This window comes from Pipra filicauda, unplaced genomic scaffold, assembly GCF_003945595.2.
Source record: "Pipra filicauda isolate LSUMZ 115617 unplaced genomic scaffold, ASM394559v2 scaffold41_size5083284_pilon, whole genome shotgun sequence".
NCBI lineage: Eukaryota > Metazoa > Chordata > Aves > Passeriformes > Pipridae > Pipra > Pipra filicauda.
In genome coordinates, this window is record NW_024104554.1 from 220,979 (window position 1) to 246,955 (window position 25,977).

The following is a 25,977-nucleotide window of genomic DNA, read 5'->3' on the forward strand; positions in this document are numbered from 1 at the left end:
ATTGGGTCCAGCTGCCTTGTTTACTTTGTAAATCCCCCAAAACCTTAGCTATTCAGATGCTGTCTTCAGTGAAGGTGTCTGATCTTCTGTGAGTGTACACTAATGCACCTTTTGGTGTCAGGGGAAGAGATGATGAAAACCCACAAACTCATAGGCACTATAGTTAGGGATTTTTTTGAATGTCTTAAATTCAGTTTCCTAGATTTTTCTTCTTCAGTCCTTTTCCAGGCTGCCATAGTTCATAACAGTTTACAGTTTAGCAAAAGTTTTTCATCTTACAGCAAAGTCCCAATACATATATAAAAAGTTGATTTTCTGTTGTTCATTCTTGCTGCAGACAATTTGTTTGCAAGAATGGTTGTGGCAGTCAAACTGAAGATTCCTAATCACTCTGGAGGTGGTCTACTATGGAAGAAAGGAAGAAGGGAACGATCTTTTCTGTGGAATACTCTTCTCCTTGAAACAATCTGAAAAAAAATTTTTGTTTCACAATTTTTTCTTCATTGTTGCTCCCCTTGTGGTATTTTTTTTTGTTGTTTTGTTTTGTTTTCCTGTTTGTTTGTTTGTTTGTTTTGGTTTTTTCCAGCAAAGGGCTGGGGTGGGGTTTTTTTGTGTTCCTGAAGGGTCTTTTTGATCACTAATGGCCCCAAATACTGGAAGCAGTAAAACAGTAATGGCTCTAGTTAGGTGTAAGTTATGTTAATGGTGTTAGAATTATAGAATCCTTTAGGTTAGAAAAGACTTCTGAGATCAAGTCTAACCTTTAACCCAGCACTGCCAACTCTACAACTAAATTATGTCCCTAAGTGCCACAGCTACACATCTTTTGAATACCTTCAACGATGGTGACTCCACCATTTCCTGGGCAGCCTTGTCAAGTACTTGACAACCCTCTCAGTGAAGACATTTTTCCTACTATCCAATTTAAACCTCCCCTGGCACAAGTTGAGGCCATTTCCTCTCGTCGTGTCACTTGTTACCTAGGAAAAGAGGCTGACCCCCACCTGGCTACAACCTTCTTTCAGGGAGTTTAGAGAGCAATAAGGTTCCCCCAAGCCTCCTTTTCTCCAGGCTAAGCAACCCCAGCTCCCTCAGCCACTTCTCATAAGAGTTGTGCTCCAGGTCCTTCACCAGCTCCATTGCCATTCACTGGACATGCTCCAGCCTCTCAGTGTCTTTCTTGTAGGGAGGGACCTAGACTTAAACACAGGATTTGAGGTGTGGCCTCACCAGTGCTGAGTTCAGTGGGATGATCACTGCCCTCGTCCTGCTGGGGTTCTTCAATTTAGTTCCTCAATTAAGTCTTGATAAATGCATATCATATAACTTCAGTTAGCTAAATCAGTTTAACCAATTCAATTTAAAGTAACAGCAAAGGTGAGAAAATGAAGACACTAATTTGGATTTGCTACAGTGGGCACACTTGCATGAGCTGCCAAGTGAACTACTACTCTAATTGCCTTGTTTTCAGTGCTTTTTTACTTAGCCTAAGTAATTAGCCTAACTAATTAGGCTAGTGAACATTAGCTTTTAAGAGCATGCTTTTTTTCCTTTTCTTTTTTTCCACCCTCAGATAGGTCCTGGGAGCCTGAAAAAACAGAGCTACATAAAGGATATTAAGTTTGTGTGATGTTTAACTGGCAAGGTTAAGTTTTGCTGAACATAACATGCATAGAATTATCAGCTTGGGATAATTAGTTCATTGTTTTCATAGATAAGAAACAGTTGTAATTACAGCAGAGAAACTTTCAGAACCTTCTTGTATTTTTTGTTGATTTGTTTTCAAAATGACATCTTGAGCTTTCCATAAATAGCTAATTACTCTTGGGATAGTCCTGTGCAGGGATAAGGGTGGGACTCAGTGATCCTCGTGGGTGTCTTCCAACTCAACATATTCTGTGATTCTGTAATGCACTTTACACAACTTCCACTGGATCAAAATTGGGTTACTTCACCATTCCCCAAACAGGACAGGATGTAGAGAAGGAAGCAACTGGAAAGGCATGGATAGGACGTGCAAATTATTTCTCAATATGACTTTTGGGAAAAGGAAGTTAAAAGGATCCAAAAATTAGTGTTTTCTTGGGAAGGGAGTGCCAGGAAAAATAAGTAAATTTTCTCCAGTAGTTAAAAGCCCGGCAGTTTTGCACATGAGTCTCTTCAATGGATGTTAATATGCAGTCATTAAAGGAAGAAATATATGTATTCTGAATCTCCAAGGTCCATTATTTATGGAAATAATTTTGTGGGCATATCTTCCAAAAAGTCATATGAGTTTATCCAAATTGCCCAGGCAGCGCTGAACAAAATTCAGTCCTATGACTTATATGGTACTTCGTTTTCATTGGGTAATAAAGGAAATAGTGCTTTGCAGGGTTTAAAACAAAAAAATTCTCAGCTTTTAGTGCATGGGACTTCATATGAACTGGAAAGCATTTTATTATTAAGAAAAAAAAGAAAAAACCACACAAAAAAGCTTCACAAGCAGATGACAATTGTGTGCACATGTGCACATACACGCACATATCTCTATATCTGCATATAACAGATTTATGCAGAAACACGATTTTGTCTCAGATGGTCTAGCAGTAGATGAGTTGTAAGCATCTGTAAGGCATTATTGTAAAGGCATATTAGAGTGGATCTTTCCAGCTGATTGAATTGGTTTCTTGGGCAAAAGTATTACAAAAAACCCCAACATTATTGATATTCTAAAAAAATTAGTATAACACTGTGAACCAACTTTGTTTTCCATCAGTTTTGTATTTTGATGCCTTTACATCTTCCTCAGGAAAAGAAGTAAAAGTTGCTAATTAAGAGTAGTTTTGTTCAGTTTTATCAATGTTGTTCTGGAAACGCAGATATAAAGTACTTTATACCAGTATTTGTTCTGACAGAGATAAAAGATTTCTGTTACAGTTAAACACAGCAGACAACATACTTAAGTGTAGGCTGACAGTGGAAACAGGTGGTGGATAGACCAGATGTGAGTACAGAGTTATGTATAATATAATATGCTATTATAGGTTACTCTGAACACTGACCTCTTTCCTGTGATAAGTTACAAGGTGTAGGAAAATTATATTTTTCAACTGGAAAAAAGAAATTAATATTGCCAACTTAAGTTCTGTAGTAGCATAGTATTCAAGCCATAATGCTGATTTGGCCCTAGTTTATAGCATAGTCCACAGCATGCTGCACTTTTATTCATTCCCACAGCAAGTTGAAGACAGGCTATATATTTTTCTGTTAAACAAATACACCAGCTTTCATTTAATAATGGCTCTAAATGACTGCTAAGTAGTACTACTATAATGTTATTAATATGCTGCTAATTAGTGTTATGTTTTGATAGAACAAAATAAGGAAATCCTGACTATGAAATTAATTCAATTTAACAAATTATTATCTTGAGAACAAAGTAAAAATAGATTATTCAGATAATAAAGTAACTTTAATATGCTCTCATATGAAAAGTTTTGGCACAGTGTTTCAATGAGCTGAAATTTAATACATAGGAGAATTGCATAATAGTGATAAACAGACTACAGAATAAGTCTAGGCATGCAAGTCTTGTTTTATCTTCTCCCATTAACTGTGCTGAAAGAACAAGGGAGATCTATTGATTTAAATGTTTAAAGTTTGTGAATTGTCCAGTCAATACTAAATGAAGGCATTAATGAAAAAATGTCATGTCATCATATATAAGAGCTTGGGAGACTTTTTTCATTTTTCATAGGTAGTGTTAATTTTCCATGCACAAATATAGGGAACTGATTCACAGATAATTTAGGATCGATATTTGTATGTGTTTCTTTTGGTGGGAGCAATAAGCCTCTCCTTCCCAGCACCTTCATTGTGCCACTAAAAGCATTTGTGAATTTACCCTGGGAGATGAAGTACTGACTAGATTAAAACAGTATTTGTTTCTTAGGTTCTATTCAATTCAGATTACAATGATGCAAAATTAGTATTGATGGGGACAGGCATACATGGGAAGCACTGAAATTGGCACTACCTCTATGAGAAATGCTTGAGAATCCATGGTTCAAAACTAATGAAAAGAAATGGATACTCTCATGAAATGTAGTAATTTCTTGAGCGTGGAAATATTCTTGGTGTGGAAATATTTTTCAGTGATGCTTTAATTCTGGCAACTCAGCTAAATGCTATTTTCTATATTTGTGATCAGGAATTTATTTAAATATTAAATTATTTAAGAGATTTTGTAACCATTTAATTTGTATGTATTTTTTCTCATTCTTTAAGGACTTCACTATGTTGGTGCAAGATTTACATGCTAACTGGGAGGTAAACATAATGGTAGATTTTCTGTGTTAAAACTGTGTCTTAATTTGTAAATGAAGAGCAGTGCCTCATTTTTAGGAAAGTCTCACTCTCTCTTTTCCTTTTTTTTTTTTTTTAATGACCTGAAACTATTCCAACTGATTCTGCCGTGCTACTCTTCAAACTGACATCTCCATTCTCTTCTGACCTCTGACAGATTTATTTATATATGTATTTTGAGAAAGCTTCAAAAAGTAACTTTGAACTAAAGTAGTTCTTGCTGTTTCATAAGGATTCTGACTTCAATTGCCACACAAGATTTTTGGACCCAGTGATGTATTATAAATACATAGAATGAAACCGATATATATGAACTTGAGAACCCTAGTGAGTGAAATGTGAGGTGGTTATTGTTTTACAAAATAATCATCCCTAACCTGTCAGTCCTTTTCTTTGAAGGAAGCTTCCTAAGTGCATTTAAAAATCTGGGGACTTAAAATTCATAACTGCTGGAGTCTGAAGTCCACAGTTTCAGTACCCAGGTTTGTTTTGTGTCTTACTTCTAATTTTTCTTCTGTTTTCTGACTCTCCCCCCTACACACTGGAAGAGTTAATAGTCTTAGGAGTTTTCCATGTTCTTCATACAAAATGACTCTTTTGCACTTAGTTTTCTGAATAATTATTGCAAATCTTTTAAACTGAAAATGATAATTCACATTACGCTAAATATTGTCTCAGTGAAAGCCACACTGTAGCAGCCTCTGCTGCTTCTCCTGTGCTTCATCATAAGGCCATGGGTTCAATTTCATTAGCTCTGTGACGTGACGGGTAATTAATTGTCTGAAAAATGTTTTTAGCTTTTTCCTGGATGGACAAGGCAATGTGATCTCTAGAAACAGCATAAGGGAAGTGGTTGAGGAAAGAAAGGAGGAAGAAAACAGGACTGCCATTCTAGCAGCAGTCTCTTCTTATACTAGGTGAACATAAGATTTTTGTCTGGGAAGAACAAACATTTCCAGCCTCCGTTTAACTTGGAGTTTCTTTTGTGAAAAAAAAAAAAAATTAAACAAATTCTGACCCATTTATAGATATCTACAGTCCAAAACTTTGGTTGCCCTTTTCAGCTGTAATTAAACATAATAAAAGTCACTACTTTTTCCTATCAAAATTGTTTTTGTTACATTGGAAATCTCTTACCAACTTGTGAGATTTTATATATATTTGTATTTGGGTCTGAGAATAGATTAAAAAAGAATTTTAGTTATGTGATAAAATTAAAATTATGAATGTAGGGAGCGGAAGATATTTGAGAGGACAAAGGTTATATATGTGATATAGCAACACACTCATAAGAGTGTTTTTTAATACTTCCATCAAATTTTGGACCTGTCTCTTGATATTGATATAAAGTCATAGACTTTATTTAATCTTGCACCTCTCATTTGACTGAATACTTTTGCTGATGAGAAAAGATCTGCTCAGTAAGCAAGACGGTAGAGTTTGTAGTAACCTACATAAAACCCCTGCATTCTTCTAGAAAAGGCTAGATACCTGTGTCTGCCATATCTGTGCTCAGAGATAAGAAAAATATTTTATGACTCAACACATAAGTGACAATAGGTTATTTGGCCTTGTGCTTTAGTCTGAAACCAGCACATTTCGGGACTAGAAAAGTATTTCCTGAAAGAAAGAAATATGCATCTATTCAGACGTATAGGAAACATAAGATTTCCCCACAGGTAAAAGATTTTAGAAATATGCCAACTAATCAACATGAGAGATTAAGCCCAGGGACCTGCCAGAATTATGTTTCTCTTTGGAAATTCTGGGACTGACTCAGGGCTTTGAATTCCCCCTTCCTTGATGATTCCAGATCCAGAAGTTCAGTTTTGGGTAGGGTTTTTTAGTTCTTTTCCCCTTTACAGAGAGTTTGATAGTTTCTCCTTATCAAGTCACAACTTCAAGGTTTCCAAGGTTGTAAGAACAGTACACTGTAGACAGAATATATGTGTTTTAAGACAGTGAAAAAGAAGTACCTGAGACTTATAAAAGGAGCCAGTCCTTTCTGTGAAGGGTCCTGTTGCAAGCAGAAAACACCTGGACAACCTGCACCTCCTCAGAAGCAAAAGAGAACTGTACTTTCTTGTGGCCAACTGTGCAAGCTCATTGGAAAGTGGAATACTCAATCTTATTAAATGATCCTGTGCAAACATCAGGGTCAGGTTGGATGGGGCTGGAGCAACCTGGTCTAGTGGAAGATGTCCCTGCCAGTGGCACGGGGTGAACTAGGTGATCTTTAAGGTCCCTTCCAATCCAAGATATTTTAAGATTCTGTGAAACCTATTGTGAATTCCTGCATATCATCCAGATCATGACTAACCCCTACATCTAGGTGTATCACTCTCCTAGGTTCTTGATAATCTTCAGCATTTGGTTATCAGAAGGGGCAAGGTCTTCTACTGGTGAGGAGACAGTTAGAGACAAATTGCCTTTCCTGCATAGATGAATAACACCACTGCTTCAGATACCAAAAAAGTTATGGGCACAGTAATTTTAGTGTTAACATTTGGACTGAAACACCACAATATTCATTATATGGACACTGCTGTGTAATTCCATGTAGTCTGCAAAGCCCTGGCATGTATCTTCTATAAAGAGTGGTGTGTAACGTATTATCTTTACCTTCCATTTTTCACTGTTACAATGGTCAGATGGTGTAACAATATTTATGGAATTTGGAAAGGGAGGAAAAATATTTGGAAAGCTCTTTTAAATCTGGAAGAAGCATGGCATGTTTCCACCCTTTTATCATTAATGTGACAACAGGGCTCAACATTTTTCCTATAATCCTCAATACTTTAAAGACTTGAGTATTCATAAGGGATTTTCACACCGCTATTTTTGTAATCAGTGCATTTATGCAGTTTTTCTAACAGCATAATTTTCAAACCAAGTATAGCAAAGTACAGTTGAGAAAAAAGCTCTCACTTAAACAACTTGTTCATAATCTCTTTATACAAAACATGATCAATTTATAGAAAAATAGAAATTAATTTAGAAAATCAAAGTAAACATCAACGTGAACATGAGAATAGCCTTTTACATCCTTTTACAACTCAAAATTAATTGCTCCCTTTTATTAAAGACTGATTTGTAAATTTTGCAACCCTAGAGGATGTACAGTGAATAATCACTACCTCATCCTTGTGTCCCTTTTTACTTGTATTTAGTTTCATTAATATGAACAGAAAAAATGGCCAAGTTGTTTCTTTTCTGATTTTTCCTGGTCTTTCAGAAGTTTTGCTTTTTGCTGACACTTTTTTTCCTCAGCTGTTGAAATTGATACACTGCTCATACTATCAAAATAAATATGCTTTGCCAGAATTGGAGTGATCTTAATGCCTAACTGTAGTATATAGTACTGGCAATAAAATTTAATAAATAAATTCTTTTTAAAGTCAATTACAAAGTATTCCTACAAATAAAAAGAGAAAATTTTGAATAATTTCCCTCATGAAAGGCCCATAGAACTCTTTTACATTTGAAAACCATTTTATAAATGTAATTTTTGCTTTCAACATAGTTCTGAAAATATGTATATATATGTATATACACACTATATTTATAAAATGTATACATTTTTAGCAAGTGTACTACTGCTTCTACTTAAAATATTAACAAGTTAGGTTGCTCAGAATAATGGCTACAGCTGTGGTATGCCTTCACAGAGCTGAAACCAAGCTGCTGCTTGTTTTAAAGATTATAGACTAGAAAAAACTCAGTACTTGAAAATGCAATTAATACAGACTTTCAATTTCTCCCATCAAAGGAGATGTTTGTTAGACTGCTGCTCAGTTTGTTAGACTCTCTGTTGGGCTATATAAGAGCAAATAACATTCTTCTTCTTCTTTCTCAAAATTAAAGAATATCAATATATAGGTACATTTTTCTAGAGGTTCTAGAGTTCTCATAAATGTTTTGTCTGTTTACTTACATGAAGGAGATTTAAAGTCAGAATTAAAAATATTAATTTTGCTTTAAATTAAACCTATTACTACTGGTTTCCCAGTAAATAGAGATTTGTAAGGATTTCCTTTTCAGTTTTAATGTACTTAGCAATCATTTTTGTCTCAGTAATTTAGGAAAATAATACCTAATCTTTTGGTGTTAATTCCTTTTGATAGAATGTTTATAATTTCTGCTAAGAAAATGTACTCTTGACAATTTTCATCAGTGTTTGTATATTAGATCCCATTAATTCATTGTATAAATTTCACAGATCCCAGAGAAGAGCCAAAAATTTTTTCAACAGTAATGGGTCAATTCCATGCCCAAATTGAGCATATGAGGTTTTTCAGAGCAGGCAATGAAATGACTTATCTTTTCTAAGTTTGATGTATAGTTAAATGTATTGCTGAGTTGGAAAGGTGAGCTGGGATTTAGCATCTCCTCAGGTAGCCATGTAAGAGTCTGATCTCATTTGTTAGATAGACAATGGAGAATGACATTTATATGTGATTCATATCTTCATAAAGTTTATATCTAAGATAAAATTGAATGAATCACACTTCTAAAATTCTCATCTGTCTCTAAAATTGGAGCCTTGATGACTAGTTTAGATTACATGACTAACCTTGGGTGGTTACAGTTAAGTGAGAGTAGTTCCATCCCCAGTGGTTTGCAGATTACATGATACACGACAAAGAGAAAACATTACTCAGGGGAGAGTTTGAATTTTATGAAATAAAACAGGGATGTTAAGTTTAAAATGAGACGTTTTGTATTTTCCAGTGTTGCATATTTGCATATGATCTATTTTCATTAGAAAGCAAAACAAAAGGAAATCAAAAGCAAAAACTTGACAGGGCTGGAACATCTCTCCTATAAAGACAGGCTGAGAGAGTTGGCGTTGTTCAGCCTGGAGACAACTTATTGTGGTCTTAAACCCCCTTGAAGGGGACTTATTAGGAGAACTAGATAAAGAAATATATATTATATTTGCATATTCAAGAGAAACAGTAAATTTTAATATTGGTCGAGGAGTTGGAAGAAAATAGCCTTAAAACATCATGCCACTCTTGTAAGATATGGTGCTATTCAACAAATTAATGAGTACCAACAACAAGTGCAAGACAAAAATGTCATTGCTGCATTTATCCTTTATGAATACTTCATGAACTCAAATCAATATATTTGTACGTATGAAATTTCATTGGACATGTTTTTGTTTGCAACTGGTTTTAGTGCTAAAGAGGACCAAAAAACACATGCACGCTAGGAGAAAAATTCACCAGTCAGGTTAGTAAGAACATAGCACTGTTATCCTGGAGAGGAAATCAGGACCTTCTCACTTGAAACATTAAAAAATACTCAAACTGAAAAAACTCAGCACACTGCACTTTTAAAGTTTTCTTTATTTTCAATCTGAAACTAAACATTTTTAAAAAAGGACACAGATTATCAGATCTTACATATAAGATATACCTGCAGGAATATATCATCATCACCTGCCTGCTTATTTTAGAAATACTGATTCAGCCAGATTTGTTAATTGCACCAATCTACTCTTGTTTGCTGTTCTGCACAAATATTTTTATCTTTGTAAGAGGCAAGCTCCTGTCTCTACTTTGACCATGCATTGGTTTCACTGTTCTGACCACAGATCTCGTATACAGCTTAAGGAAAAGCTGTCTGCTAAGAATCAAAACCAGTTTTGTTCAACGACTTTGTCAATCATTTCAGTCTGACTGATTAAAGAGCTGATCTGCAATACCAAAAGCTTGCTTCTTTTATGCAAAAAATGCGTGTTTTCTCTCTATTATTCATATAACACTTTGCCTTTGTGGAGAAAGACTTTCAGAAAGTTGTGTTTTACTAAACTTTTTTTGTGACCTTCTGCAACTTACTGATAGTCCAGCTAATCTAGTAAATGTGAATGCCAAAATCCTAAAAGAAATTTCCAAGATCATTCTACAACTCAGAGTGTTTTAAATGTATCAATGTGGCATATTTGAAAGAATCAGTACAAATTCGGCATGCTGTTGCAAACTATTAGATGCTGTTTCTGTGAAAATTAAGGATCAGACTGTTATATTTTTAGAAACTATTGTTTCTTACTGAACAGAAAGGGTCTCTTCATCATAAATTATTGCTTAGTATAGTGTCATGGTGGCAGTCTAATATATGTGTAGTCTTTCATTTGCTTCCTGCTGGAATAAGCAATAATAAAAATATTTTATGTAAATATTAGGTCTGCCAAAACTCACATAGTATGAGTGCTTCATGGGAAGTTGGAAAATCCTCTTTATTACAAATATACAGTTTAAGACATTCAGTAATAGCTACTCTTGCTATTAATATTGATCAGCTACTATGACTTTGATCAGCCTGGCTATTAATAAAACTACTTTTTAATTGGCAAAAAAAAGGCAAAGAAAGGTCTTGCAAAGAAAGATCTCACAAAGAAAGGGGAACCAATGTATGTTAGCTGTGTAAATATTTTCCATGAAGGCAATAATATCAAAGGCTAAGAGTGGCTGATATTCTCCTTAATAATGAGCAACTTGTTAGTATCTTCAATGAAGAAGAGAACAGAAGTGTTAAAACATAAAACCTATTCATTGGGGATGTTCTTCAAAATCTGACTTGGATAACCTTAGGTGCTTGGAGGTATTCCCTCCTCAGTGATACCTCCAGGAGAGTAACATGAAGAGCATGGGAGATCTGACCAAAGTCCATCAAGCCTGGTGTCATATATGCCACTGGCTAAGAGCAGATATCTAGAAAAACTGTGAGTGTAAGCATATTTTCCAAGGTACACCTTCTTTCTTCCATGTGCACCTGGGAGACTTGCTAAGCCGGAGGTTTATCTTTGCTTTTAAAATGCTCTGATGGATCTTTTTTTTTTCTTTTGCTAATTTGCCTTTTGCTACAGCCTAATTGCTTTCTTGTTGAAACAAGCTCCACTGTTTATTTATGCACAAGGTGAAAAGATATCTTCTTTTGTTTTGGAAGGAGAGTTTTGAGTAATGAAAACACAGGAAGGAAAAACAGGACAGAAGAACACTTTTTCTTACCCCTGTGATGCTGTGGACCTCTCCCACAGCAGTCTCTTTTGCAGGCTAGAAAATCAGTCTATTTAGTCTCCCTGTGCAGAAGCTATTTCATACTTTCAATCATCCTTACAGTTCTTATCTACACCTTTTCTGGTAAGGTTGAGGGTTTGAACTTGCACACAGAGTGCAGATTAGAGTTTATGCAGAGTTTAATGACAATTCTGTTCATTTCCTCTAACAATTTTAAACATTCTCTTCGCTTTTTGACTCTCATGCTTTTATGAGCACATTACTACAACACTACAGCTACTTCACAATTGTTCTCCTGAGTTCTAATAGGTAGCTTGAAATCCATTGCTATGTGTGCAAAATTGAGCTGTGATTGGGCATGGTATTACTGTACCTGTTCCAACCATACCTGTTCCAACATGGAATTTCCCATTATCACAAAGTCTCCCTACAGCTCTTCACATAGCAAAAGCAAGTGAAATGGCAGCTGAAATTCAGTATCTGTCATGTCCATCATGCAATTAAGCAGCCATATAGCCTGGAAAAAAGATTTAACAAATGCAGTAAACAGTCAGATCTCTTCGTTGCACTTTCTTTGATTAATAATTATGTATACAGTGGTTTGCCTCAGAAGCATAGAAATAATTAAGAAAATCAGATTCAAGGGTAAATAATAAAATGCTGTTACCAAATAAATATTTGAAAACTGAAGGAAGGTAGGTAGGAAGGAACGAATCATTTTATGTGTTGGAAATTCAACTAGTGTTGCAGTTGATCTGATGTGATGTAGCTTGTGAAGACATGCCAGCTTGTATCAACTGAATATCTGCAAAATGTGACACAAAGGCAGTTGGCTTAAAGAGGTCAATGCTGAGATTAATCAAAGATATTTAATAATAAATCTGTTTGTTGAAGATATTTTCTTTTAGGAATATTACCAAAAGGAGATTTGAGAAGTGTTTTGGGGGGTTATTTCGTGTTCTCCAAGTGCTGTTATTGTAATGTGGCTGTACTTTTATATGTTACCTTTGATGTTCTTTTTGCTGGCTCTAGTTGTTTTAATAGCCTACAGAATCAAAACTTTATAAATGTAAACATGAAAAAATACCCATTATGTCAAATTACAAGAATCACAAACAATATTGCTTAACTTTGTAATGGTTTTATTTATAATAAATGTGGTCTTTTATGACCAAATTGTGTTTATAAACTGTACAATGTTGTGAATCTTAAATTTACTTTCAAAGTACGCTAATACTTCAGATTTTTCTATGAAATTGTAAGAACATTGTTTGTATGGTCTGGATGACTGCAGCTCACAACCATACTTTGACTTATACAGCTTCAAGTCTAGCTTATAATGACAAAAGATGTTATAGTTGCAGGATTACAGCTGACACAGCATTTGTCTGTCTGTCCAGCAAGCCACTGTGAACAATTTAATTTTAAAGTTTCTGCCACAGGAGCTGTATGTTCAGTGTTTTTCACATATTTCCTCCCTGAATAAGGAATGTTGTACATAGAAAGGTAAAATGGGATTCAAGTATGCTAAGGGGATGATGGAAGTGAGCACTTCCAGAATTTCAGAGTAAATCATTCAGCTGTAGTTTAATAACTAGTACAATGTGCATTGAATTAATAATTTACGGTTACTTGTATAAAAATTACAAAGTTGACAAAGCTGTTTATGATTAGGGACAAGAATCTTCTTAAACTAGTTCGAGCTGGTTTTATCATAACTGCTAATTGACTAGTCACCTCAGCTAACATAAACATGTTGTTTTCAAATCACTGCTATTTTCTCTGTCTTTTTATGTTTTGTAACACAAATGTGCCTGTCAGATGAGATGTAAGACAGCATGACATAATGCAGTCTGATGTAACATGAGTGAAAGCTAACATTTTAGATTCTTATCCTGCTCTTGTTGAAGGCCATGTGCAATCTCCTGAAGGCATGTCCACTTCTGTTGAGCCATGCCAATAGTTTCCCACCTGGATTTTTGTCTTCTAGAAGCAAGGTAGATATGTAAGTAATCTGAGCCTGTATGTACAAAGCTGGTCCTTCTGTCACTGAGGTCTGTGGAGTCCTTGTCATTGCCTTCAGTGGGAGTACGATCACAGTCCTAAACAGTTCAATAGTCAGATACACTGTGTTACTGTTCAGAAAGGCTAGAGTCTCAGAATCAACCCCTTCCACCACTCATCATCCCCCAACCTCAGATATTTTAGTTGAAGTTAGATCTCTTGATTATCAAAAACATCAAAGCCAGTACTTTTAGTTCTAGAGAAAGAACCCACAATATTGTATTTTTATAGTTATAAAGGAAGAGCCATAAAGATATCTCCTGTGAATGGTAAATTAAAAATGTCCTAGAAAAACCCATATCCATGTGATTTTGTGGAATGATATTCATGTGACTATGAATATCAGAACAGCTCACAGGTTTGAGGGCAATTCTGCACCACAGACACAGCCCTGACATGGCCGATCAGCCTACATTTCACCCACCCTGGCACAACCAGCTTTAGCAGTGCCAACATGAATATCATCTACTTGCTGTGCTGCTTCTGGCTCTCCATTTCCTGTCAGTCACATGGTTTCCTGAGGATGAGTCAGTGATGCAGACAGCTTCTTTCTGTACAGGATTTCAATACAATGAAAATAATAAGGTATTGCTTGTAATATTCCTGCAGAGGGTAGATCTCTTCTGCGTATTTCAAATATGGTTTAATCAAGGATTAAAAGTCGTTTTGAGCAATTGAGTTCAGGATTAGTCTCTGAGATAGTGCTTGTGTGTTGTTATGTACAGGCAGTATGTGAGGGCACAGACTGGATGAAAAGGCCTGAAATAAGTTCGGTTTCTTCAATTTCATGTGCTTTACCTCACATAAATAATTGAATATTTGGGGGATTTTTTCAAATCCATGTTTCAAAACAGCATCCACCATAATTCCATATGAAACATTTGTGTAGTATATATTTTGAGTGTTGCATTCTTAGGAGAAATCATTTAAGTATGCAATATCATAAACATCCTCTTTCTTTACAGTTCCAGTTTGTACTATTGTCTAAATCTCTTGATTTATTTGAATTGGATTAATTGTCTAAACTTTTATTTCTGTAATGTATCTGAATCCTGTGCATGGGCTGAAGGTGTTTAATTAGTAAACAGATAAACTATTATTACACTTTTTATAAAGTATTATTTTCATCAGCGGTACCTCATAGTTCATGCTGATTGCATTTTTCTTACAGTTCACAACATTACAAAAACTAAATAATTGCTTGAGATATACGCAATGGAACACATAAAAATTATAAATAACTGCTTGAGATTTATGCAATGGAAAACATGACACTGGGAGAAATAAAACCACAATCTTATGATAATGCAGAAAAATATCTTTATCTTTATTCATTTGCTCCACCATGAGCTGGGGGCACCAAATAAGACTGGCAATATTTTTACACCATTTTGAATTTGTGTAGATAAGGCCAAAGGATTCGGAACAATGCTGAATCAGACCTATAGTTACTCACGCAATTGTGTGTGTTATTGATGCTGCAAGATCACAGAATCACAGAATATGCTGAGTTGAAAGGGACTCACAAGGATCATTGAGTCCAAATCCTGGCCCTGCACAGGACCATCCCCAAGAATCACACCATGTGCCTGAGAGCATTGTCCAAACTCTTCTTGAGCTCTGTCAGGCTTGGTGCTGTAACCACTTCCCTGGGGAGCCTGTTCCAGTGCCCATCTACTCTCTGGGTAAAGAACCTTTTTTCCAATATCCAGCCTAAACCTCCCCTGACACAACTTCAGGCCATTCCCTCGAGTCCTGTCACTGGTCACCACAGAGAAGAGATCAGTCCCTGCCCCTCCTCTTCCCCTCACAAGGAAGTTACAGACTGCAATGAGGTCTCCCCTCAGTCTCCCCCAGCCTGAACACACCAAGTGACCTCAGTCACTCCTCATATAGCTTCCCCTTTAGGTCCTTCACCATCTTCATTGTCCTCCTTTGGTTACTCTCTAATAACTTAATATCTTTCTTATGAGGTGAGGCTGCCCCAGAGCAGAGCAGAGCAGGACAATCCCCTTCCTCGACCAGCTGGAGATGCTTTACCTGATTCCCCCAAGGACATGGTTGGCCCTCCTGGCTGCCAGAGCAGTGCTGACTCATATTCAATTTGCCATCAACCAGGACCCCCAGGTCCTCTTCCTGGCACTGCTTTCCAGCATCTCATTCCCCAGTCTGTACATACATCCATTGTTGCTCCATCCCTGGTGCAGAATCCGGCACTTTCCGTGGTTGAACTTCATATGATTAGATCCTCTAATCTGTCAAGGTCTCTCTGCAGGGCCTCCCTGCCCTCGAGGGAATCATCAGCTCCTCTGAATTTTGTATCATCTGCAAACTTGCTTAGCATCCCTTCCAGTCCTGTATCCAAATCATTTATGAAGATGTTGAAGAGCACAGGGCCCAAGAACCCCACTGTGGAACCCCACTAATGATAGGTTGCCAGTCTGATGTTACCCCATTCACTATTACCTCTGTGCTCTACCCATGAGCCAACTGCTCACCCATTCCATGATGCATTTATCCAGATGTGTGCTGGACATTTTGTCTAGAAGGATCCTATGAGAGACAGTATTGAAAGCTTCACTGAAATCCAAAAAGATGACATCAACTGGCTTCCCTTGATGACGCAGGTGGGTTACCTTGTCATAAAAGGAAAACAGGCTTTATAAGCAGGACTTTCCTCTCATGAAGGCGTGCTGGCTGTGACCAATGACAGCATTGTCTTTCATTCTGAATATTGTTGTAAATAATGTCAGCTACTGACATCAGGACTCAGGCACAGCAGCTGCATCACTCTCCATTCCATCCTGTTGCCCCATTAAAATCAGAAATTACTTTAGCACTGTGTAAACATATCAGTAAGATACAAAACATAAGGTACTAAATTTCCTGTGGTTAAGATTATTAGAACACATCATTTCAGTTCCATTCATGAATGTCTCACACAGCTGTATTTTGATTTTATAATCTTGTGGGACTGTGTGTCTGTTGCATCATTCCTACTCTGGTATTGCTAATGAGTATCATAGACTGTATAAGTTTTGTGTGTGTAAATTTATTAACATCAAAAACCCAATGAAATTTGTGTTTATGCATGCGTGTGTTGTCCCTCTACCTATGTTTTGATTATATTTGTTTGCTGATACTGGAATACTATTTGCTATGTTACGTTGTTAATTTTTCATTCTTCTTTCTTATGCATGCATTACATAGGACAGTAGTGCCAATATTTTGATTCTGATATAAAATTCACATCTAAATCAGAAGCACAATTATGTGTATGGACACCTGTCCAGAAGAATGTTTTACTCTTTCTTGCAATAGATCCATAAAGTATAATTTTTAATGTTATAGCTAAAATTCTTCCTGCAAAATGCACTTTTATTAACAAAGTTGATGGTTTTAACACTAAACCTAATGTAATGTCATCTGATCTTTCTAAATTAAATTCTAAAAATTACTCTTCTGTCTTTGCAAATGAAACTTCTCTAATGACTATTGAAAAATTTATTGCCACTCATTTTTTTCCTCAAGTTATGGGTTAGCAACTGAATTTGGAAGACAGTATTTATCCTTCTCAGTTGATATCAGTTGACTCTGCACTCTGTTTTAAATACAAAGAAAGGATGAATTAAAGTAACAGAGATGAAAAAATTTGAAACCTTTTTTGAACTAGTTCTGTGGTCACACAAAGGAAAAAAAACTACTGGATAACGGAAGTGATGCACAAAGTAATAATTGTGAGGGAAGAAAGGTAGTTAACGCAGATGATGTTCAAGGAGCAATTACAATGAAAAAAATGGTCTTTTTGACAATATGTTCTTTAGTAGTAGTTTAAAAACAAACTGTTTGAACTGCGGTACACTTCTCAGCCTCATCATGTAGGCATCTGGTGACAAAAATGATAATAAAAAACCCTGCGGTAAGATCCTGACATGTGAGCAAGGCTGTCAGTGAAGTGGTCTGGGAGAGTGGCATCAATGAAAGGCATCAATATAAAATGAAAGTGCAAGTGACAATGCTGAAGTGATGAGATTTGGCACAGACAGTTATCCTGCATATTGCAGGATTCTGGCAGAACAGAAGTAAGGAAGTCCTCAGAGTAGTTTGCCTACAGTTGAGTTGCTCCTATTCCAGTGAAGCTAAGGAGAGAATTTGGATTATTGTTTCAGTATTTCACAAACAATGGAATCAGCACTTTCCTTTTATTTACCTGGGCTATATAATACTCTCTCATTCTACCAGCTGTTGCTAAGCAACTGTAACAGTAACAGTGATGTTTACCTAAAACCTAAATTTATTTTATTTTATCTTAGAAAAGTAGAAAAATAAAATCCAACCAGTCCTTGGTGATCACCATCTGCAGAATGATTTTGCATCTATGAAGAACAGTCTTGTTTTAAAGGGTAGTAAGTCTGCCTTTAGCTCAGCATTTTAAAATATAAGATCTTACTCTCTATAAAAGAACTTTTTCAACACCACCTTCTACATATTTCAAATCAGGTATACAACTTACATTGCTTTCCTCTCTTTAATGCCTTTACTTTCCTTCATTTTGATGAATCTTAAGAACAGTTGGTGTAAATTCAAAGGAAGAAGGAAGAGAATGTGAAGATCTTTGCTTTACTGGGATAAAATAATTGTTTTTGAAGGAAAAGGGATAAACCAACTTCATATAATCTAGTTACTTTTAATTAAGAACTTACTGCTTTATCAAAAGGAAGCACTGTCAAGCTGTACCCTCGAAAGAGTGATTATACTCTTTCTATTTTTTTGTGCCTCTACTAACTAGTGGCATCTGAATTGATAGTGTTATAGACCGGATTTTTTTTTAAAGTATTAAAAGATTTTTTTAAAAAAAAGTATTTCCTGCAGAGAGACATATTTTCCAGCATTTTATTTCCCCATTAACTTGTGTGAATACTGATTTATTGGTCTTTTTGGACAATCCAGTATTGAATAGAGAACATGAAATATCTTTTTCTCAATTTGTAATGGCAGTGTAATTCAGCTGATGTATAATATGCTTTTCAACATTGAGAACTTCATTAAAATAAAAACTTTCATATACCAGCAATTAAGATGTTTTGCTCTGGTACACAGCAAAGCTGGTATTATGGCAGAATTTGTTTCAGAATTTCTTGCTGAATAGTCATATTAATCTTTAACCTTCAGAATAATTTATTTTCACTTGGGTGCTGGATAAAGGCTTAAATACACATAGGAAATGGTACACAGAGCTATTACCTGACTCTTAGAGTACTAATCTGAGACTTTAAAAACACTAGCTTTTCTTTTTCATCGGTCTAATCAATGAATTTATATCCTGTGGCTAGAAGATCTGAATTTAAAAAGTTTTATAGATTGATGAAGTTCCAGTCACCTTGTGAATGTCTGCATCAGAATTTAAGGTTATTACACGCATTCAAGCTTCACATGTGAGGTGGACCCCAGGAAGGCCCTAGACTGGTCACAGCCAGAAATTGCAAGGCTTGAATTAATCTGTATTTAGAAGAAGTTCATCTAGATTTTGCAATTTAGCTGCTGTTTTTCATCTATTTTTACCTTTAGTGCCAAGCTATAGAATATTTAATGATTCAGAGGCAATTCATAGTGTTTGGAAGGGTGGAATCCAGCAGCCAACAAAGGTGAGGCTGCCCCAACTTTTTCCCACATGCAGGCAGTGACAAGGCTGAGCAGCTTTTCCCAGTAGGTACAGGCACACAGAGCACAAGAATACACCACATGCACATGTATACAGCCAGATCCATGGATTAAGAGAGTCAGACATGCTCACATTCACATAAGCTCGGGCAGTACCAGTGGCCTCATTTGGTTTCTCCTCTCTGGCCTGGGGGAGTTGTGTTCCTCTCACCCACTCACCCACCCAGAAAGCTGACCACAATTTCCCTGGGCTGCAGTAGTAACCCCACCCACGGTCTCATCCTTGGAGAAACCCTCCTGTCTCCCTCTCCACATCCCCTGCTCACCACCTTATCTGTCCACAGATGTTCGCCAGCACTCACACACCCGCACTGGCTCCCAGCGCTGCCCTGCAGGCAGACAGATTCTGGCCCTGGTCACACTTGGGGCTGACACAGGGTGTCACTCACTGGGGTCTCCCTGGTCACTGGCCCCCAGGCATTAATTATTTCAGATCAAATAACTTTCAACAATTTCTCATTAATTCTCTTGAACTATTTTTGCCTGGGTCTTACAAAAATGTAATGAGTAAATGTACACTATTCTCATTTCACGTTGCTCTGGGACTGGCTTTGGTATGTTTAAATATCTGAAGTACTGAAGCTCTGTGGCACCAGTTCTCCCTGACACCTGAAGGTGATGGTGGGAACAGCAAGTAGACTCCAGTGCAGGGTAGGCATCCACTCTGTGAGATCTCTGTACTGGCACTGCTGGCCAGGGTGTGCTTCAGGTGTGCCAGTAAAGATGGTGGATTGCAGTTGGGAATAAATTTTCAGTGATGCCTAAATTAAAAGAATCTCATTATTTTCTGGTTTGATTAATTCCTTGGAAAGTGCTTCGTAATGGTGGTTTGAGGTTTACTTAAAAATTTATTTTTAAAGGATAATTAAAGTAGCTACATGCTGTTTAATACAGTCCTCAGAGAATAGTGCCTTTGCGTCCCTGGCCGTTTGACATTTCCCTCTTGATTGAAGTTACTTTGGGAAATAACAATTTTATTGGGTAGTAAGACAGTCAGAGAATGACTTCTGGATATATTAATGAGAAAGAAGCGATGAAGGCCTGGTGCAGAGCATGGTCAGCTGATGGCAGGGGCTGTGGGGGCCTGCAGCCTTGGAGGGGGTAAGAAGTGCTGGAGATTAAGTGGAGCTCAACAGAGGTGAAAACACAAAGGGAGCATATGAAAACACAAGAGAAAGGAAAAAGGGGTGATTGAAACATGATGTGCAAACCACCTGTTCATGTCTTACTGCTCTGTACTGCTCCACTCTCTCAATTTAAATCTATAGTTACCTATCGTAGTTCAAGAGGAAATCTTTTTTATTCTATGTACATATGTAACACATCTTCATGCTATCATTCATATTGATGAAACTGTTGCTGTCATGTGCCTTGCCAATCAAAGCTATTTAAGTTGTGGCTAACACTGCAGTAACAAAGTTCCTGCAACTGTGCATGTACCTGAGTAGGAGGAGTCATAATTGCAGGCATGAGGTGCTCCAGGGATGTGAGGGGTGTGTGTCTGAATCTGCTGTGCAGGAGGAAGGATTTAAAAATCTGTGAAGGCTCTAGCCAAGTATTGAGTCAATGACTGCATGTCTTGTGAAAAATGGCAATATTTATTTTGTCATTTGACACAAGACCTTTTTGAGGTCTTCAGCCTACATTCAGCTCAGCAGAACTACTTAATCTCTGCTGATATTCTTTTAATATTTTCCTCTTGATATGTTCAGTTTCTTTACTTTGTTGATACTTTCTTCTACTAAGACACCCATAAGAAACAGAATATTCTTAATGTCATTGTTGTCATCTTACTGGTCTGTGGTGTCTCTGCAGTCAGAAACTGCATTTTCTTGAGGGATATTGGTCAACTCCTATCTAACTTGCTGCCATCTGTCACCCATAAGTCTCCTAATTCCTGCTCTCCGAGTATGTCCTCGAAATGAATCTCTCTTAAGTGATTTGATGATAAATTTAATCTTTGGCAGAAGTGTAATATTTGGCAGTTCTGAAGGTTTTAGACTTATATTGAAAAAATAGGTATTATACAGATAGCAGCTGACCCTTTTATCCTACATTCTGCTCTGTTAACATGCTTATGTCTTAACCAGGCAGGGGCAGACCTAGAAGGATGTGTGTTGTAAAGTCTCTTTGAGTATTACTTACTTCAGAAGCAAAATCCTCATTGCAGTTGTCAGTCTGTAGCTGACTCCCAGATTGCTGGGAGTTAACAGTATATTAAATTTCTTCTAGGATTTTTATTGGGGTTTTTACTGAATACTAAGTAAATAAGTATATATTTATATATATGAATATAAAATTAAGAGCAAACTTAAATAGCATCTCACAGTAATAATTTTTCTTTATGATTCTCCTTTCCCTCATGTTTCTTGGGTACAAAGTGAATAGTGTATGAATAGTTTCAGAACTAGAGGAATATATACACAGGAGAGCAAAAGCAAACTGAAGAAAGGTCTCTGGGTGGTAAGAAACGCTTAAGTTAAAGAGCGGTAATATGTTGTCTACCTTATTTGCCATTAATGTTTGTTTATTTTCCAAAATAATAATGCACAATAATCTGTACCTACCATAAGGAGTACAAAATGCCTTTAGTGATAAAACTGGGAGCAATCAGTGGCAGTGGCAAAGACTTCTGCAAGCAGTTAGCAAGTGCGTCTGTAGAGAAATCGCTGACCATGGCCATGTCGGGGCTTGGAGGGTTCACTTACTACCCCAGCAATATTCAGTTTTACCTTAAGCCAGCTGTTGGGTTCCCTAAGAGATTGGGGAGGTAATTTGTCTCCCTGGAAGTCAGAAATGTAGTTAACATATTGCACTTACATATGCAGTTACATATGGTGTACTATATTCCTTATTATCTAGAATTACAAATTTCTGCTCCTGAAAGGTGGTTCTGTCTTTGACAGATTTTAGATCAATTGCTAATTTGCACTTGATATCTCTCCTCTTTCAAAACAACCCTTTCACACCCGAATGGTAGAAAGGTTGTTGTGCACATTGCTTGCAGCAGGTACTTGACTTATATAAACCAGTTTCTGGATCCTGGAAACATGAAGTAGCTGGTTAGAGTAACAGGGTGGTGGGCTGTCACTATATGTCTTTTCTGTTTTCAGGACATTAGTTCTGTAGTAATTAAATTATTTTAAATTGCTTGTGACACTTGTATGACATTTCCCCTGTGGTTGAAGGAAGAGGAATACAATGCAAAGCATCTGCAAGAATGCTGATAAGTTATAGTGAACAGTACATAGCTGAAATATTCATGCTAAGTTCGTGGTGTAATAGATTCCTTCTTTACAAATGTTTAATAATAACAGTGTCTTATTAAAGCAACGTGAATCAAATGGTAGATATACTAGAGATTTTTACTTTAAAGGCCTCCTGAATCCCCATAGCTTTTTTATCTCTTTATTAGAGTTTTTGTTATATTTGAAATTTAGTAAAAAAAATATTCCCTATTAGTTCCTCAGTTTTAGCAGCAAATCCCTTCTATTAAATCCATTCTATTAAGATTTAGAAACCTCCTACAAGAATTTGACAGCACTTCTCTGAAGGATTCAGTTTCAGAGACCCACTGCTGGGAAGTTAATAATAAAATTGCAGTCTGAAATACTTTTCTGGTTTAGGTGTAACAATAAAATGCTAAGATTATACTTGTTCTTAAGTGCTTAAAATGCATATAATAATCCAAGCAGTACAGTGCACAGAATGTCCTTATACTTTTCTCTGTTCAAATATTTCATTAACACTTCTCTCCAGCTCTGAGTCAGTACAAATGTTGTGTGTGGGATTAACAAAATCAAGTAGGAAACTAGCAACAGTGTGCCCTGTAAATCAAGGTTTCTTGCTGAGGACTTCCTGTTAATGAGATATCATACCCTCACAAAGTCTGTAGGATGTACAGACCAGACACAAATGCCTGCTAACTAAAATCCTCGGTGATATTTTTAAAGAATCCTAAAAGAAATTAGAAAAAAAATTAACACTTTCTTGATCACAATACATATGGCACTACAAATGTTATACCACAGAAATTTTGCTATGTTGTCAAAGAATAAAAATCTTGATGTTAGTTGCAACACAATGCATAATAAATGTGTTTACATTTTGCTTGTCATGTTGAAAGTATGTTTCAGAACAGCAGAAACTCTAATACTTTAGTGTTTATGTAGAAACTTTATAACTGGCCTTTGCCAAAAAGCTCTGAACATTCTCTGCCATTAAAACTGTTGGTCTATTGAATTTATGACAGCAAAACTAATGCTGAAATTTCACATTTAGATGATTAAGTAATACACTGTTAATACTACAGACCCTCAAATAACGATACACTGCATAAAAAGTTGGTAGGTGTCTCAGAAAATTCAGCTATGAGAGTTGTGAATCCAGAGGGACTAATGGTATAAATGCAATTTTATATGGTGTTTGTAATCTAGAAAAAAAATATAAAATTAAGTTTACATATAGGTATAATCATGTAAGAATATATACTGGAGGAGAAAAAAAAAGACCAATGCATATTTTCCTTTCTTCTTTTTCAGGTCAGAACTGTGGAGGCTTAGTACAGGGACCAAATGGTACTATAGAAAGCCCTGGATTTCCTCATGGTTATCCAAATTATGCCAACTGCACGTGGATCATTATCACAGGAGAGCGTAATAGGATACAATTGTCATTTCATACTTTTGCACTCGAGGAAGATTTTGATATTTTGTCAATTTACGATGGACAACCACAGCAAGGCAATTTAAAAGTGAGGTAAGGTACATTTTTCTTTCTTAATTTCTTTCTTTCTCTCTCTCTTTACTTCTCTTTGTCTCTCACACATATATGTTATGATAATATGTTAGAATTACATTGTGTTTCCTTAGTTCGTCCCCAGCCATGGGGATAGCAGTACCCCAAGATCTCACAAAAATTAATTCAAGTTTCAGAACTTTATGGCCCTAGCTTGTGTATCGGTAACATCAGTACTTAAAATTTGCACAGTTCAAGGTCAGTTTTTGTAAAAACCCTGAGCACAGGAGTATTCCACATTACAGTAAATTATTCTTATTTATCTGTCTACCTATGGAATCCAGATTTGGCCCAGGGACCCTTTCTTGAAGGCACCAATCACCACTTTTTGAAAGAACTCTTATTGAGTTCATGCTTTATTTTTCTACCATGCCTACAATATTTGAATCAGAGGATGGGTGTGTTGTTTGTGCTAACAGTGTCCCATGGTCTCTCACCAAATGTGGCACAGAAGTGGTGAGTGATATTGTGAGACACAATATCATTAGTGCATGTTAAGCTGCGTCTGAAAATGCTTGCTGGATGAAATCCTTCAGGTGACTATTGTCTGCCTGGCAGATGAGTTGAGCTGTAAATTGCTTGACATTGCCAAAATTGAAATTATTCTCCATTAAGCAATTAGGTATCTTTAAAGGTCAGAAACTGGGGTAACTTGTCTGTCCAAATACCAGTGAGGTTATAACGAGGCTTTATGGAAGCTTTTTGATCTTGAAGCTTTTCACAACTTCAGGTTTTGATGCATTCATTTCATTGGTGTCTTGTGAGTTCCTCAGTCATTTGCTGGATCTCAACTGCAGAGCTGGAAAGCAAACATTGCTTTCAGTGCTGCTTTGTCATTTTCTGTTCAGTCATAAGATTTATGGAGTACTGTAAAACACTGCTGTCAGTTCTGTTGTCTGATTACCCTTTTACATGATGCTGATTTATACTATAGTGTTAAAACAAATGTGGGAACATCACCAACTTGTTACGTATTTTAGTGGGTATCATCATATATTTTTGACAACAAAATTGTTCTGATTCATTGTTGATTCAGACCAAAAAGTTTTGAAAAGGTAGGAAGGTAGGATGCAGCTACTGGTACTTTCATTGCATGCTGCGTTGACTTCATTTACTGCACTTAACTGATCTCTAGTACTTGTATCCCCTGTGTAAAAAGATAAATATTTCTTTTTTAGTCAAATGTTTAAAAATGCAGTATCTAACATGCCTACTTGTTTTGCACTAATCTTGGTAGAAAACTGTTTTAAGGAAGAGCACCAACAGGTGTTCTGTGGGTATGAGCATGGAAAACAAAAATTCCTAAGTATGATCTTGATCCCAGTGAAGTAATTGTAATTGCTGTTGATTCCTGTAAAATAAAGATTTTGCTTTCAGCTTCCAGCATTGAAGCTGGAATTTTATTTCTCCTTGTTTGTATTTGCCAAGCAGTTACCTTCATAAATGGCATCATAAGGAAAGAAGCACATGTTGGGTTTGCAGGATGCAGAAGTTAATGTAGCAGAATTTAAATGACAGGTTGTTATTGACGTCTCATATCCTGTGGCATACTCCTTGTTGTACAAAGCACATTCACAGGTGTACCCCTCTGCAATTGCACATTTCAAGACAATTCTCTCAGCAGATATTGAAAAATTATAGTCCTCTTTTTTTTTTTTTTAGCTGACAGCATGCAGATGCAAGAGAGCATCCTGGAACTTCTGCTTGAGGGCATACACTTTTTTTTTTTCCATAGATTAAAAAAACTCCATTAGATTTTGGGTAATTGTATTTCTTAAGACATCATGCCAAATCTAGAGATTTTCCTTAAAAATAGCTGTGTCACAATATCACTGTCACAAACTATAATAATGAATATTAATCCTATATTTTGTATCTTATTTTTTCAAGTGCTAAAGCAAAAATGGATAAAAATGAATACTATGTTCAACTAGTTTATTGTGCTGCCTGAGGGACCTTTCAGTATGCTAAATGGCCACCGATATACTTTTACTGCATATTGACTGTAAAACCTAATAAAATA

The 25,977-nt window shown here is 36.3% G+C and overlaps 1 protein-coding gene across 3 annotated transcripts in view; it reads left to right on the forward strand.

The window, feature by feature from the left end:
- CSMD1 (CUB and Sushi multiple domains 1) overlaps positions 1-25,977 on the forward strand; it is a 1,092,404-nt gene that overhangs the window by 189,861 nt on the left and 876,566 nt on the right. For all 3 annotated transcript variants that reach the window (XM_039385566.1, XM_039385564.1, XM_039385565.1), the window contains exon 2: positions 23,699-23,915. In XM_039385566.1, the coding sequence (XP_039241500.1) occupies positions 23,699-23,915 (217 nt within the window). The remainder of the gene's footprint in view (positions 1-23,698; positions 23,916-25,977) is intronic.